This window comes from Setaria viridis, chromosome 2, assembly GCF_005286985.2.
Source record: "Setaria viridis chromosome 2, Setaria_viridis_v4.0, whole genome shotgun sequence".
NCBI lineage: Eukaryota > Viridiplantae > Streptophyta > Magnoliopsida > Poales > Poaceae > Setaria > Setaria viridis.
In genome coordinates, this window is record NC_048264.2 from 12,042,861 (window position 1) to 12,055,968 (window position 13,108).

The window sequence follows — 13,108 nt, forward strand, 5'->3', positions numbered from 1 at the left end:
AACGAGGTTCCATCAAACCGTGCGACCATTTAACAGGCGGCACGCAGCTATCTTCAGTTTGCACCTGAGCCACGCGCAGCCTTGAGAAGGTCAGTGAACACGGAGGGGCAGCCTGCCTCCAAATGCTTGTACCCCTCCGTCTCCAAGACGGCGTCAAGGTATCCTGCGATGAACTCCACGCACCTTTCCTTGAGCTGCGGGCAATGGTGCTGCTCCGCCAACGCCAGCGTGGTCGCCGCCGTGCCGACGGTGACACAGTCGGAGAGCCTCCACTCGCAGATCAGCTTCAGCCTGTCGAGCCCGTACCTGTCCGCGCCGGCAAGCAAATGCTGCGCCATCGCCGCCGCTTCCTCCCCTTCTAGCCGATCGAGCTCCGGCACGGTGTCGGCGTAGACGAAGCCCAGCAGGGCCTTGAAGACCGCCGGCTCCATGTCCTCGACCTTGACGTACTCTTTCATCCCCCTGAACAGCTTGGCCTTGAACACCGGCGACCTCGCGGCGAGAAGGGCCTTGTGCGCTGCGAACCACCGGCCGGACACGAGGAACATGACGTCCGCGCCCTTCTCCTGCCGCAGGAGCTCGCGCAGGTGCCGGAGCAAGTCCGGCGATGGCACGTCCGCTTCCGGGCGGCGATCGTCGGCCGCCGTCGCGGTCTGCGGCGGCGGTGCTTCCCTGAGCACGGCGACGATGGTGCATTGGACGGTGTAGGCGTCATCGACGAGGTAGCCGGACGCTTCCAGCTCCTCCCTCGCCGTGAGCACGGCCGTGCCGGAGTAGTCCCCGGCCGCGCGGTGGAACTTGTGCGCGACGCTCTTCTCCTCGGACGGCGGCAGCCTCCCGGCGGGATCGACCAGGCGGCAGCCGAGCTTGGCCTTGACGTTGTTGCCGGCGCGCGGCTCGGAGAGCAGGACGATCTTGAGCGTCACCGGTCGGTAGCGGCTGGCCCAGTGGTCCTTGGAGCGCAGGTGGATCTCCCTTCTCCCACTTGTGGAACTCGCCGTCGCCCATGGCCGTGGTCACCGAATGGCCTTCCACCTTGAGCAGGAGGTTCTTCGAGCGCGCGACCTCGGTGAGGTTTTGCATGGTGAGCGCGACCTTCCAAATTCTATGATATGTTGTTATTTTTCTGTCCTCTCAAGCAGAGTAGCAATACTACATTTTTCTCGTTTGAAATTTTCCTTCTGCTTGAAAGCATTTGTTCTAGCTTTATAGCTTTCTTCAGAGAAACTATAAATTTTGAGAGAAATATTGAGTGAGCATTTGTTTGGTTCAGGTTTATTTCTTCTCCTATGGGCTTGCAGCCCAAGGAAATCTTTGTTTCCGAGATTTTATCTGGTGCCCATATGAGATTATAGTAACTATCTTAGACAATGTACCTTCTACAAGTAAGCCAAAACAATCTCCAATGTACGTGTTGAGATAAAATCACTACCGCAAACAGAAAGTTCGCCGAGTGCCTGGGGCACTCGGCGAAGGCCCAAAAACACTTGGCGAAACGTTTACCGAGTGTAACACTCGGCAAACGGCACACGACAAATTTTGAGTCGGCAAAGTTAACTTTGCCGAGTGTTTTATGTCGTGCACTTGGCGAAGCTTTCGCCGAGTGACAAAAAAACACTCGGCAAACATATTTTTTGAAAAAAATAAACAAAAACCAAAAACGCCAGCCGCCACCACCACCGCCCTCCACCACCGCCGCCTCGCCACAGCCGCCGCCCACCGGCCTCCACCACCGCCACAACTGCCACCCACCACCACACCACCTCGCCACGGCCACCGCCCGCCACGCCGCCTCGCCACGGCCGCCGCCCACCACGCCGCCACATCCGCCGGGGAGGGGCGGGCCACCCGGAGCTCGGGCTCGTGTCCGCCTTCACCTTCACCAGCATCATCCTGTCGACGGCCGTCTGAGCGATGAGCATCTGCGCGCACGCCTCGAGGAGGAGCTTCCGGCGGCCGACCTTGTCGACGAGGACGATGGAGACGATGGTGGCGGGCCGCGCGTCGTCGGGGAGATGGGGAGGGGGTGCCCAGCCACCCACCGCCACCCGCCGAGGAGAAGGGGAGGGGGCCACCTGCCGCCACACCACCTGTCGCCGAGTTGAAGGGGAGGGGGCGACCGGCCGCCGCCGGATCCGGCCGCGAGGGGAGGGGATCCGGCTAGGGGAGGGAGGGCCGCCTCCCATCCTCACCCGGATTTAGCCACCGCCGCCCGGATCTGGCCCGTCCGCCGGGGGAGGGAGGGCCGCCCTCCCTCCCTCGCCCGAATCTGGCCCCCGCCGGGGGAGAAGGGGAGAGCCGGATCTGGGGGGAGAAGGGGAGAGGGGAGGCGGCATCCGGCGGGAGGGGAGGAGGAGGGGGGGGCGGCGTGAGGGGAGGCGCGGGGGGGGGGGGGGGTGTTGAGGGGGGGCGTCAGGCGAGGCTGGTAAAAAAAAGTCACCGAGTGTCCTATGTGGACACTCGGTAAAGGGTTTCTTTGCCGAGTGTCTAACGTAGGACACTCGACAAAGTTTTTTTTAAAAAATAAAAAATATCCAACAGTTTCAAAAAATACCAAATTTTCACACGAAACAATATATGTTCTCTATTGACTATACAAAAATTTTTGTAGTCAAACCAAACTCGACCGTCACTTCGACTCTAAATCTTATCGATTCCTTCTCAAAATTACTATTCTTCTTCTGAGATGCTTCGGTTTGTAATCATCGTACATGATGAAATGTGCAAAACCTTCTCAATTTTTTTTACAGCCTCCACGTATTATATCATCACATCATGACAAATCTCATGATTTTCAGACTTTTCTTATTTTTTTTACAATTTAAAAATACTACTGCCACACGTTCATGGTCGTGTTTCCTGAACAAGATGTTCGAAATTTCTTTTCATTTCATGGGTCAGGTCTCAAATTGGGCCAAATAACATGAATATCATTTTTCTACTCATTTTGTTCCATAATTTGAAGCACTTGCCGTTCAAATTTGACTTATACAAAAAATTTCCTTGAAATGCAATTAATTAAATAAATATAGCAAATAAATCCAAAAATATACCAAATGTTAACATGGAGTACCACATGTTGTATGTGGGGAGTAGAAAAAATTTCAAGGTGAAAAGAGGAAAAAAGATTATTGTTTTGCCGAGTGTCAAAAAAAACACTCGGCAAACCCCCCCTTTTTGACGAGTGTCAAAAAAGACACTCGGCAAGCAAAGCCCCCTCTTTGCCGAGTGTTTTTTTGACACTCGGCAAGGAGGGTGGTTTGCCGAGTGTTTTTTTATTGGACACTCGGCAAAGTCCCGATTTGCCGAGTGTTTTTTCTTTGCCGAGTGTTTTTGCTTGGCACTCGGCAAAGAGCTTGTTTGCCGAGTGCTCGAAAAAAAAACACTCGGCAAAAAAAATACACTCGGCAATTTTTAGCTTTCCTGAATCATGGCTTTTGAGAAATGCGGATCTAAATTACTATATTTCACCAAAATTTTAGTGCGTTATGTTAGATTTCAGTAATTCAACGGGTGAATAGCAAATGTAGTCTTGCATGAAACTGTTGCTAGATTCTTTTTTCCTTCTCCAGCGTTTGAATCCTTCTATGTTTCTACCTTTTGTCCTTATTCAAAGGCAAGCTTGACAACCTCTTCGAAGAATAGAAATTATAAATAATATCATGGTTTGGCATTAGAAAAAATATATGAAATTAGGTGTAATCAGAGGTGTGAGGTGCGGCAAAATCACAGGTCTTTATTAGCCACTGTAAATAATACAGATCATAATGGATCTTGGTTGGGTACGACAAGCCTAGGGTTAATTACAATTGGGGCTCAACAAATTAGGATTGACATGGGATTTCTTTTTTTTCTTTCCCGTAGCAATGTTCGGAAATTCAAATTACTCAAATTTGCCAAGATAATTATATGTGGGAAGATGAATGTGCTCATGTACCAATTGTTTCTAAACTTATTAAATTATTAAAATTTATCAAGACAAAACTTATTCAGTTTTTGTTCAAGTGTAAATGCTCGAACATCTGTCTAAGAAAATAAGGTGTTCATTTCATATATGAAATAAGAGATGCTCACGAGTACCATGGCCAATCTTATTATTATATAGTTCCTACAACTCAGGAAACCGGTCCATCCTTGATCCTTGCCATCGGGTCACAAATCTAATCTATGTAGATGGCCACAGTGGTGATAAGTGATAACATAAAAATCCCTTTGAGCTAGCCCTTCGACCCCAATCAGTAATTCGGTGCCGCTCAATCAGCCAACCGGGTTAAAGGAGAAAAGAATACGCGTGTTGGTCCATTCTTGCTCCGTTGCTCGGTCAAAGACGCTGAGTACCTGCCGTCGGGGTTTGATGCCTGGATGATCAGGGCACGTACAAAGGATAGCCGCCTGCCGTCTATTTGTGTCCAGGTCAGCAGAATCAGCCTCCATGGCGGTCATTAATTGAAGAAAGGGGGAGTTGCCGGCGTCTCGTTCATCTACGGCACGCGCTCGTGCTCCAACGCAAGTCGCCGTCTCCCCGAGCCCGTTGTAGGAGCTGCTGCAGGTCGCCGACGGTGGCGTGGATCCGGTGCGCGCGGCCTCAGCATGGGGAAAATCAGCAATGGTGGAGTAGCTTGCCTCAGCGTGCTCGTTGCAGCCGCCGGTTGCCTGCTCCGCACCACCAGTCAGCCGCATGCGCTGGCAGCCCATGCCAAGCAGCGCCGCCACCGGCCACCGGCCGCCGGATGTTGCACCGCGCCGATCGCCGGACGCTGCACCGCGCCGCCCAAGCCGACCCGTACCAGCCGCCGGATGTTGCGACGGCCAACCTAGTCCACCGCTTGCTGCCTGTCGCCGTGCCCAGATGCAAACGGGAGACAAAAGAAAAGGAGAGTCAAGAGAGATGGACAGAGGGTCACCGTAGTCGGCAGAAATATCTTCACCATTACATCGTTGCCCTTAACAAAGATAGAAATTGAAGAAAGTTTTCTTAGGAAAGCTAGAAGGATATGAATTAAAATAAAAATGTTACATTTCAGTAGGGGTTGTATTCTCTCATATGGCGGACATGATGTATTCTCACACAAGCAATAAAATGGTATACAAAGATTGTGTTTATGCTTGATCACCATAATTTACGGGTTCACGTATGAATTAAATAGTTTATAGATGGTATATAGACGAACTATTGTACAAGCTGTCTATTTTACTATCTATGTGTGATGTGGTAAGTTTTTACGAACAGCAGTCGTCTACACTGTTGTACATACCCTCATGCTGTACTTCACCCCGGACACTATCGGGTACTAACCGCTCACCACTCTGTTGAATTTGAGTATAGCGTTCTCTCTCCTGTTGTGCTCCAACACTGCCCACCCGTCGAGCTCCTGGACATGCGGGTCGTCAATATTTGGTATCAAAAACCATCCTCTGGTGAAGGCCACGACGGGCGCTGCGGCGAGGCAGATGGCCACGGCGGCGATGAGAACAAGGAGGCTGGATCTCATGGATAGGCTTGCGGAGATAGCTTGGGGTAGATGGGATTTGCAAGTTCGAGGTTGAGATGGTTGTGCGGAGAAACCTACGCGGAGCAGAATTGGAGGCATTTATATAGTGCATTGGCCTGGGCTGCATTGCTAAGGGCACCCATAATGATTATTGTAAGGAATCAGTGCTTGTAACTTAAAAGAGAAGGGGTGAATTAGCCAACTTAAAACCTTAACCTATGGCTTCCACTACTTTTGCATTAAACTTAAACTAGATCCTGCTATCAAAATGTTCAACTATGGTTGATCTAGTGTGAAACTCTCATCCCAAAACAAGTTTTGTAACTTAAAGTCGATCCTAGCAAGATACTATACTAAGAAAGTAAAGGCACACAAGTCGCAAGTATAAAATGCGAAAACATAAAGGAGGGGATGAGGAGAAACAAACTCTGACACGATGATTTATCTCGTGGTATCGGTAGGCATTAAGCCATCACTAGTCCACATTGTTGAAGCACTCACACAAGAGTATTGCTTCCAGGTCACCAAGTCTCTCCCGGGACAGCTCTTGACTTGCTATAAAGGCTTGGTCACTAAGATTCATGCCAAGTTCCCCGGTCACCTTGATGTCGTCTCCACTAAGGAGCTTCTCCACTAAGGAAGGGGGTCTTCACATCCCCCACACACGGTCGTCGACACCACTCCACACTAAGCTGGAGGATCGAAGACTTGCTAGTGAGCCACCAAGGCTCCAAGGTACTGGCATACCTTGTACACTTGTGGTTCACTCCTTGAACCGATCACAAGGAAGGCACACCTCGCACTCTCTCCTCTCTAGGCCTATCCTAATACTAATCACTCTTCTAAGCTTGTGCTAATCCTTTGATTAACCACTTATGCACTTTTGATATCTTGGATGTGTTCTTGATGAGTTTTGATCTCCAATGGACTTCTGCACACTCCAGCAACTTCAAATGGGCAAGTGAAAGGGGTATAAATAGCCCAGGGCATCAAAGAGTTGTTGCTCTAATAACTAGTTAAAGTGTACCATCGGATGTTCTAATGGTAGTATTTTGGTAGGCATCGGAATATCCAGTGCTAATAGCGTTGGCCTTCCCGCATCCAAGTTCTTCACTGACACATCAAAAAATTCATCTGACGCTTCATCCGATGGTACCGTCGGAACATCCGGTGATGAGGACTTCTAGCCAAAACCTCTCTGAAACTTTGCAAAGTAAATATGCTTCGTTCGACACCTCCAACTTCTGACCAGTGGATCATCTGGTGCCTTAGGGTTGTCTTCGTCTTCTCTGTGAATTGCTCCAATGCATGTAAAATATAGGCCGTTGGATCATCCGGTGCACTTGAACTTTTTCCCTAATTTTCCCATTGTACCAATTGCACCGATGGTTAGTCCGACGCTTGCTCTGGTGGACCATCGGAACATCCGATGGTATTAAATTTTCTCTATCATTTGGATACTTGAATACCATAGAATAATCCTAGATACCATAACTTGATCACTTGAATACCATAACTTGGATACTTGAATATCATGATTTGGATATCAAGAATACCATAGCTTGGATATTTGAATAGCATGATTTGTACCTTGCCATGGTTTGGTTACATACTTGGGATCTAGAAAACCTACAAGGCACATGCTTGACAAACCATTAGTCCCAATGACTATGTTCTTACTCAATCACCAAAATCACAAACTATGGCCTAATGGGGGCCATGTTCTCTACAATCTCCCCCTTTTGGTGATTGATGACAACACAATCAAAGCAAGCATAAATTTGCAACAATTTACCAATTGAACCACTTACACTTGCTTGAATGCTTACCATCATCCAATTTGTACTTGATCGCCCCTTTTGTTCATTCTCATCTTGCTTCACTTCTCTCCCCCTTTATATATTTCTCCCTCTTTCTTGAATTTCTCCCCTTATGCATGTTCACTTCTAGGACTTACTTTTGATTGATTCCACACTTCTCCCCCTTTAGAATCAAATCACCTAAAAGGTAATTTCAAAAACTTGCAATCCAAAAAGATCTTGCGAACATAGCCCGAGGGAAAACATTAGTAGCCTAGAGAGATAGCTCCATGAACCATGATCCATATGAGATGATACCAATGAAGATATCATTGTAAGACTATTAGGATGGATCAACAATTCATGAAACTAGCATGATACAAGCTAAGCTCCCCCTATGTGTGTGCACAACAAGATAGTGTGAAAAACAAGTGCACAACTAGATATGAGAGTTAAGGAAGCTCAGAGCATATCATGCATGGAGGTATCTTAAAAGATCAATGGGTTTGACAATGATACCATTTGTAAAAGCTTGAGCATTTGTGTACCTTATGGGGCCTTCTTTTACCTTGAAGGCACCACTTGAAATGAGCCACTTGTAAAAGGCTTAGAGAGAAACACATGAGGTACCACAAGGATGGGAAATGTATGAGTAAGCTCGCAAGGACATGACTCAATAAGCATGAAAGCGCTCATATTGTTATTATCACTCTTATAGATTTGTTAGATTTGTTATCATCATATTGTTTTTCATCACGAAATGCCTTTTATTACAGAGTATAGGTGATGAATGAGTTTTCGTCACATGAGCGTCACAGTTTTTGAAACACGACGAAGAAACATGTTTTACCGATATAAATGAAACGTCAATGAAAGGCCATATATGTTGTAGTGAGCGCACCTCCGGGCTCAAGCCATTGCTGCTCATCGGCGAGCCCACTCGCCTCCACCGCCAGCGAGCCACCCACCCTGCTGCCATGCGCGCCAACGGACCCGCGCTAGGCCTCCGCCATGACCATGCCCCGCCCGCATGCACACCGGCGGATCCGGCGGCCATGTTGCCTACGGTAGCAGCGGCGTGAGCCCCGCTTCATCCCTGCACCTCCTCCGGCCCCCGCCCCCCCACATTTGCCCATGTCGGTGCCCTCTGCCTCTGCGCGGCAGCACGTCCCCACCTCCCTTGACCATGTCTCCACCCGCTGCACTCCTCCTCGCCTTCGCCGCGATGAGGCCAAGCTCCACTCCAGCCGGAGGCAGCCAACGGCAGCGGCTCTGCTTCGCCTCGCCAGTGGGGAGCTCGGCATGGGGAACCGCATGGGTGTGGATGTGGGGCCCACTAGATCTGGAAGTGCGTGCTGGCGACCCTCACTACATCAAGCGACGATTTCTCTCTCTTCTCAATTTTTTATTCCAAAATGCTGATCTGGATCTACTGTAGAGAGCTCATGACGGCCGTTGTGGGTGTCCTAACAATCGCCTGGCAATGGGTGGATAGGTGTATCTTTTTGAGATGGATTGATAGTCTCTCCTTCAAAGCAAAAATAATGGATTGGTTGGGTGCGTTTCAGAATCAGCTCCTGCCATGCGCATTCACTTGTAGTTTAAGTAGAGATTGATTACTGGCGTGTTTTCTGGCATGGACGCTACACTTTACCACTGTCAAGAAAAAATAATTTCTTTTGAAATGCATGCCAGCTAATGGCGCAGAGCAAATAAGGTTATTCCCGGTGGGGTTTAATTTTAATGTACTACCTCAGCAAATATGCGGGCATGATAAATTATTTATGAGGAGACAAGACATAGGAGTATATGTTTTTATCTGGATGAATATAGGTGTACAATGTCTCCAAGGTTATGAGACGTGTTACAGCTGCTGGCATGGGGTGCTAAAGGGTTTCATTTTATCTAACTGCGTCCAAATCCGGTGCATCGCAATTAAATTCTATGGTTAACCTATGAAACCAAAAAAAATGAAATTATGCATTGAAAACTTTGTTTCATTTGTCAGCTCAAACCACGTTAGATAACATGGCACTCTTGAAAACCAGTGGGTCTCCAATTAAACCACTGAGTGCTCAAGAATTTAACTATAACCCCAACTCTAATTATTGGCTTGAACAAGATACATCTTATTTGAAACTAATTGAATGAATAAGTCAGAAAAAAAAGAACCTTCTTTTGGATTTCTGCTATTCTTGACTCTTTTCCACACTATTTACCAATTCTTTTCATGATCATTGATATTTTTTGATAATTTAGACTATCATTTAGAGTATCATTCTTGAACAAATTGAAATGATTGAAGTTCTCTATTTCTAATCGTCTTAGGCCTAATTCCTATTACTGTAGTGGGATTATTCATGACTGTGGTTTGCAATAGAGACGTGGGGATCAGTTGGATCTTTGATCGAGTAATATTTCTTTTATGATTGATCACCTCTTTTCTCTAGTCTCGAGGAGATCAAATTGGAGTTGCAATTCTACTTTGCTTTTTAAAGTTATTTTACTTAATTTTGACATAAGACATATGGAATCACACTATGTAGGATTGGAACCTACAACATCGGGGTTTAGAGACCCGCGCAATAAGATGCTTGTGCTTGCGCTTAATCAAACGTGATGGGTAATATTGATGCACTTCACCTAGTTGGACTAGGAAGTGACAGGCAGCCATATGTGGCCCTCCACCTTTAACTTGGTCATAGATGACATGCTTTGGCCTCCACCCATAGTCTAGTGATTAGCAATGTTGTTGGCTCTTCTCGGGCCCAACCCTAAGACCTTAAACTGAGAGACTTTGTTATTCGTCGCCACTTCTATGGACATTAGTGGCCTTTATTCATGTAATTATTAGCGTAACATGAAAGACTAGAGACACATGCTTATTGCAACAATTGTTATATAACCATCAAAGTACACTCCATGATATGTATCAAAATGGACAATATTAACCTCCATTATTACATAAATAACCCAGATAATGATCTGTAGTTGTTCCTCAGTTAGCTGGTTTAAAGGATAAGAGCTTGCGAAAGTTTATCCAATCCTTCTCCCACACCACCGCCTCGTACTTGGCATCCTTGCCATTGCTATCAAATGCATCGATGATGAGACGGTAGTTTAAGCCGGCCACCACCTGAACATCACCACTCACTACTTTGTTGAATTTTAGCCCGTCGTTTGCCTCCTTGACGTGCTCCGACACTGCCCACCCACCGAGCTCCTGAACATGAGGGTCATTGATGTTCCCTATCGGAGAATATCCACCAGGGACCCCTGCTGGTTTTATAAACCGTCCACCGGTGACCCCTGCCATGGAGGGTGTAGCAACTATTTGGATGGCCACAATGGCAATAACAACAAGGATGGTGGCTCTCATGGCCAGGCTTGCGTTGATAGCTTGGGCAAATAGGATTTGCAAGTTGAGATTGAGGTCGTTTTGATGCTGTGATTGTAGAGGACAATTGGAGGCGCTTATATAGGGCTCGGTTGGGCCGCATTGGCAATATTTGACAGGCGATAGGTGGATACAGCTAGCTATCTCATATTCTCATGTGACTAAGCATGGATTGATTGTTTGCCTAAACAAAAGAACGAATTGATTTTTTTACCTAAACGAAAGAATGAATTGATTGTTTGCCTAAACAAAAGAATGGATTGATCGGATGTGATTTCACAATCAGCTACTATTATTCACATTCACTTGTAGTCTAGTGGAAATTGAATATGTGATTTTTTGGGGCATGGATTAGATACTACGGTTACTACAAATGATTTAGTTTTTTTAAAAATATTTGTCACATTCTTCCTGCAAGAAGCAATCAAGCCATGATGGGCATTATTGGGCTGCATGTACAATTGATTAAGATGATTGTATATCCTCGGAAATCTACAGAACAATATATATTGGAAAAGTACCTCAGCGCCACCTTTCTTAGGGTGTCCTCAATGGTCGGCGACGTCGCCTGCTCGCATCTTGATGTGGAGAAGAAAATGAGAGAGAAGGCTCGCTAGCGACGAACAAATCATTGATCGATTTCCTGCAGTTCAAGAAAGGTAAGAGGAGGTGGGCCAAGGTAGAGGAGAAAAGTGCAAAATAATTAAGCATTTTTTTGAGACGGAGGGAGAAGATAATACCTTAGTTAAGCATCCTAAAATTTTAAAATTTAAATTTGGTCAAACCATTTGATCAGAACTTAGGACAAAAAAGGTGAATTTAAGCGAAATTCCGGAGGCCCACTCCATTTGACCGTGTCCAACTCACCTTGTTTTTTGTCGGTTTCCACAGAAGGATAAGGTCCCCCTGTTTTATACCCTTCCTCTTATTTCCTTTCCTTTTCTTCCTCCCTCTACCTTATTATCCTGAGCAATGGTGACGGGTTGCATGGGATGTGGCATAGCCTGCAGGAGTGGAGGTGGCGGTAGAGAGCGAAAGGCGAAGCACCACAGTGTTGCCTTCCATAGCACGCCGTCGAGAGGTGGCTTAGGCATATCTCAGCGCTGCTACCCTGCCCATTGCCGCATCCTTCATTTGCCGCTGGTACAGGGCTCATTGCTAGGAGGTGGCTTGAGCTTTGCATGATACATGCTGCCACGCTTTGACCTGTGGCATGCACTCGCGACAGTAGATCACCACTACCGTGACCATCGATTTCCCATTACCGCGAAAGAGGTTCAACTTTCAGCCTCTAACTTTGGGTGACCGACATGTGGATCCAAATGTGATGGACCCGTGTCGGTGATTCAAAGATAGAGAGTTCAAAGTTAGAGGATCTCATTCTGTCGTTGTCAAGAATCACGGGTCAAAACTGTGGCAAGTGAATTTGTTTTCTATGCGCGTAAGGCCCGGATGGTTGCACGAGAGGACACGGGTTATACTAGTTCGGGCAGGAATAGCCCTACGTCCAGTGTGGGAGACTGCTCGTGTTACTCGTGCAGAGTTTGCAGTAGGGGTTACAAACGGGCGAGAGAGGGAAGCTGGTCCCAAGTCTCTGTGAGTGTGTACTGATGCTCGTGTGGAAGAATTGTGAGTCGGGGGCATTCGGTTTGCTTGAGAGCCGTCTCTGTCTCGGACCCCCTGGTCCTCCCTTTATAGCGTAAGGAGGGCACATGAGTTACAATTGAGCCAGGGGCAAAAGGGGAGTGAAAAAGGTAAGCAGGGAAGTAACAGCGCAACGCAGGGAGAAGGGCCGGGGGTTGCCGCCTTCTCTTCCGGTTTGTCTCCTGTCAGCATGACCACCAAAGAGGGATGGTTGTCGTTGGGCCCCATCGACGACCCGCCGATCGGCCGCTATAGCCAAGCATGCAAGACGTGCGTGGCGACCGACCGCTGTAGCCATGCATGATGATGATGATGATGACTGGCCGCCGTAGTTGTGCACGTCATGGAGGACGGGCGACCTCTGTAGCCTCGCGTGCTGACCGGGAGGCGCGGCTAACATGCCCCTGCTGCCGGGCCGAGCAGGAAACCGGGCGGCGCTCCCTCCTTTGTTAGGTAGCGTGGCCAATGAGTACCCTATGATGGATGTCACAGGGAGGGTTAGGACGGTGCAGTTGTAGCCCTGTGCAAGTCGTGGCTACAGTGCGCCGCCCGAAAACTTTGGCCGTCACGTCGAGGAGCGCGGGCGCCTTTCTGCGTGTCAGAGCCGGATTCTGGGCAAGGGCGCCCCCGTCGGTTGCATTTATGGCGAAATCGGTGGGGACCCACAAGACCCGCGCCCTCATCGGCCGGTCCGCGTCCGTCCTCGGGCGAGGCGAAGTTTTATCCTGTGGGTTCGGATGCGTCCGACCCCGCGTCCCGGGGTCGGGTGAGACGGA

At 48.1% G+C, this 13,108-nt stretch overlaps 1 protein-coding gene and 1 pseudogene across 1 annotated transcript; both read right to left on the minus strand.

The window, feature by feature from the left end:
- LOC117844105 (BTB/POZ and MATH domain-containing protein 1-like) lies at positions 1-1,083 on the minus strand (annotated as a pseudogene).
- A 9,206-nt stretch (positions 1,084-10,289) lies between these two features.
- On the minus strand, positions 10,290-10,670 carry LOC117842199 (cysteine proteinase inhibitor 8). Its single transcript, XM_034722569.2, has one exon. The coding sequence runs from the start codon at positions 10,668-10,670 to the stop codon at positions 10,290-10,292; it is 381 nt and encodes a 126-aa protein (XP_034578460.1).
- Positions 10,671-13,108: the final 2,438 nt, after the last annotated feature.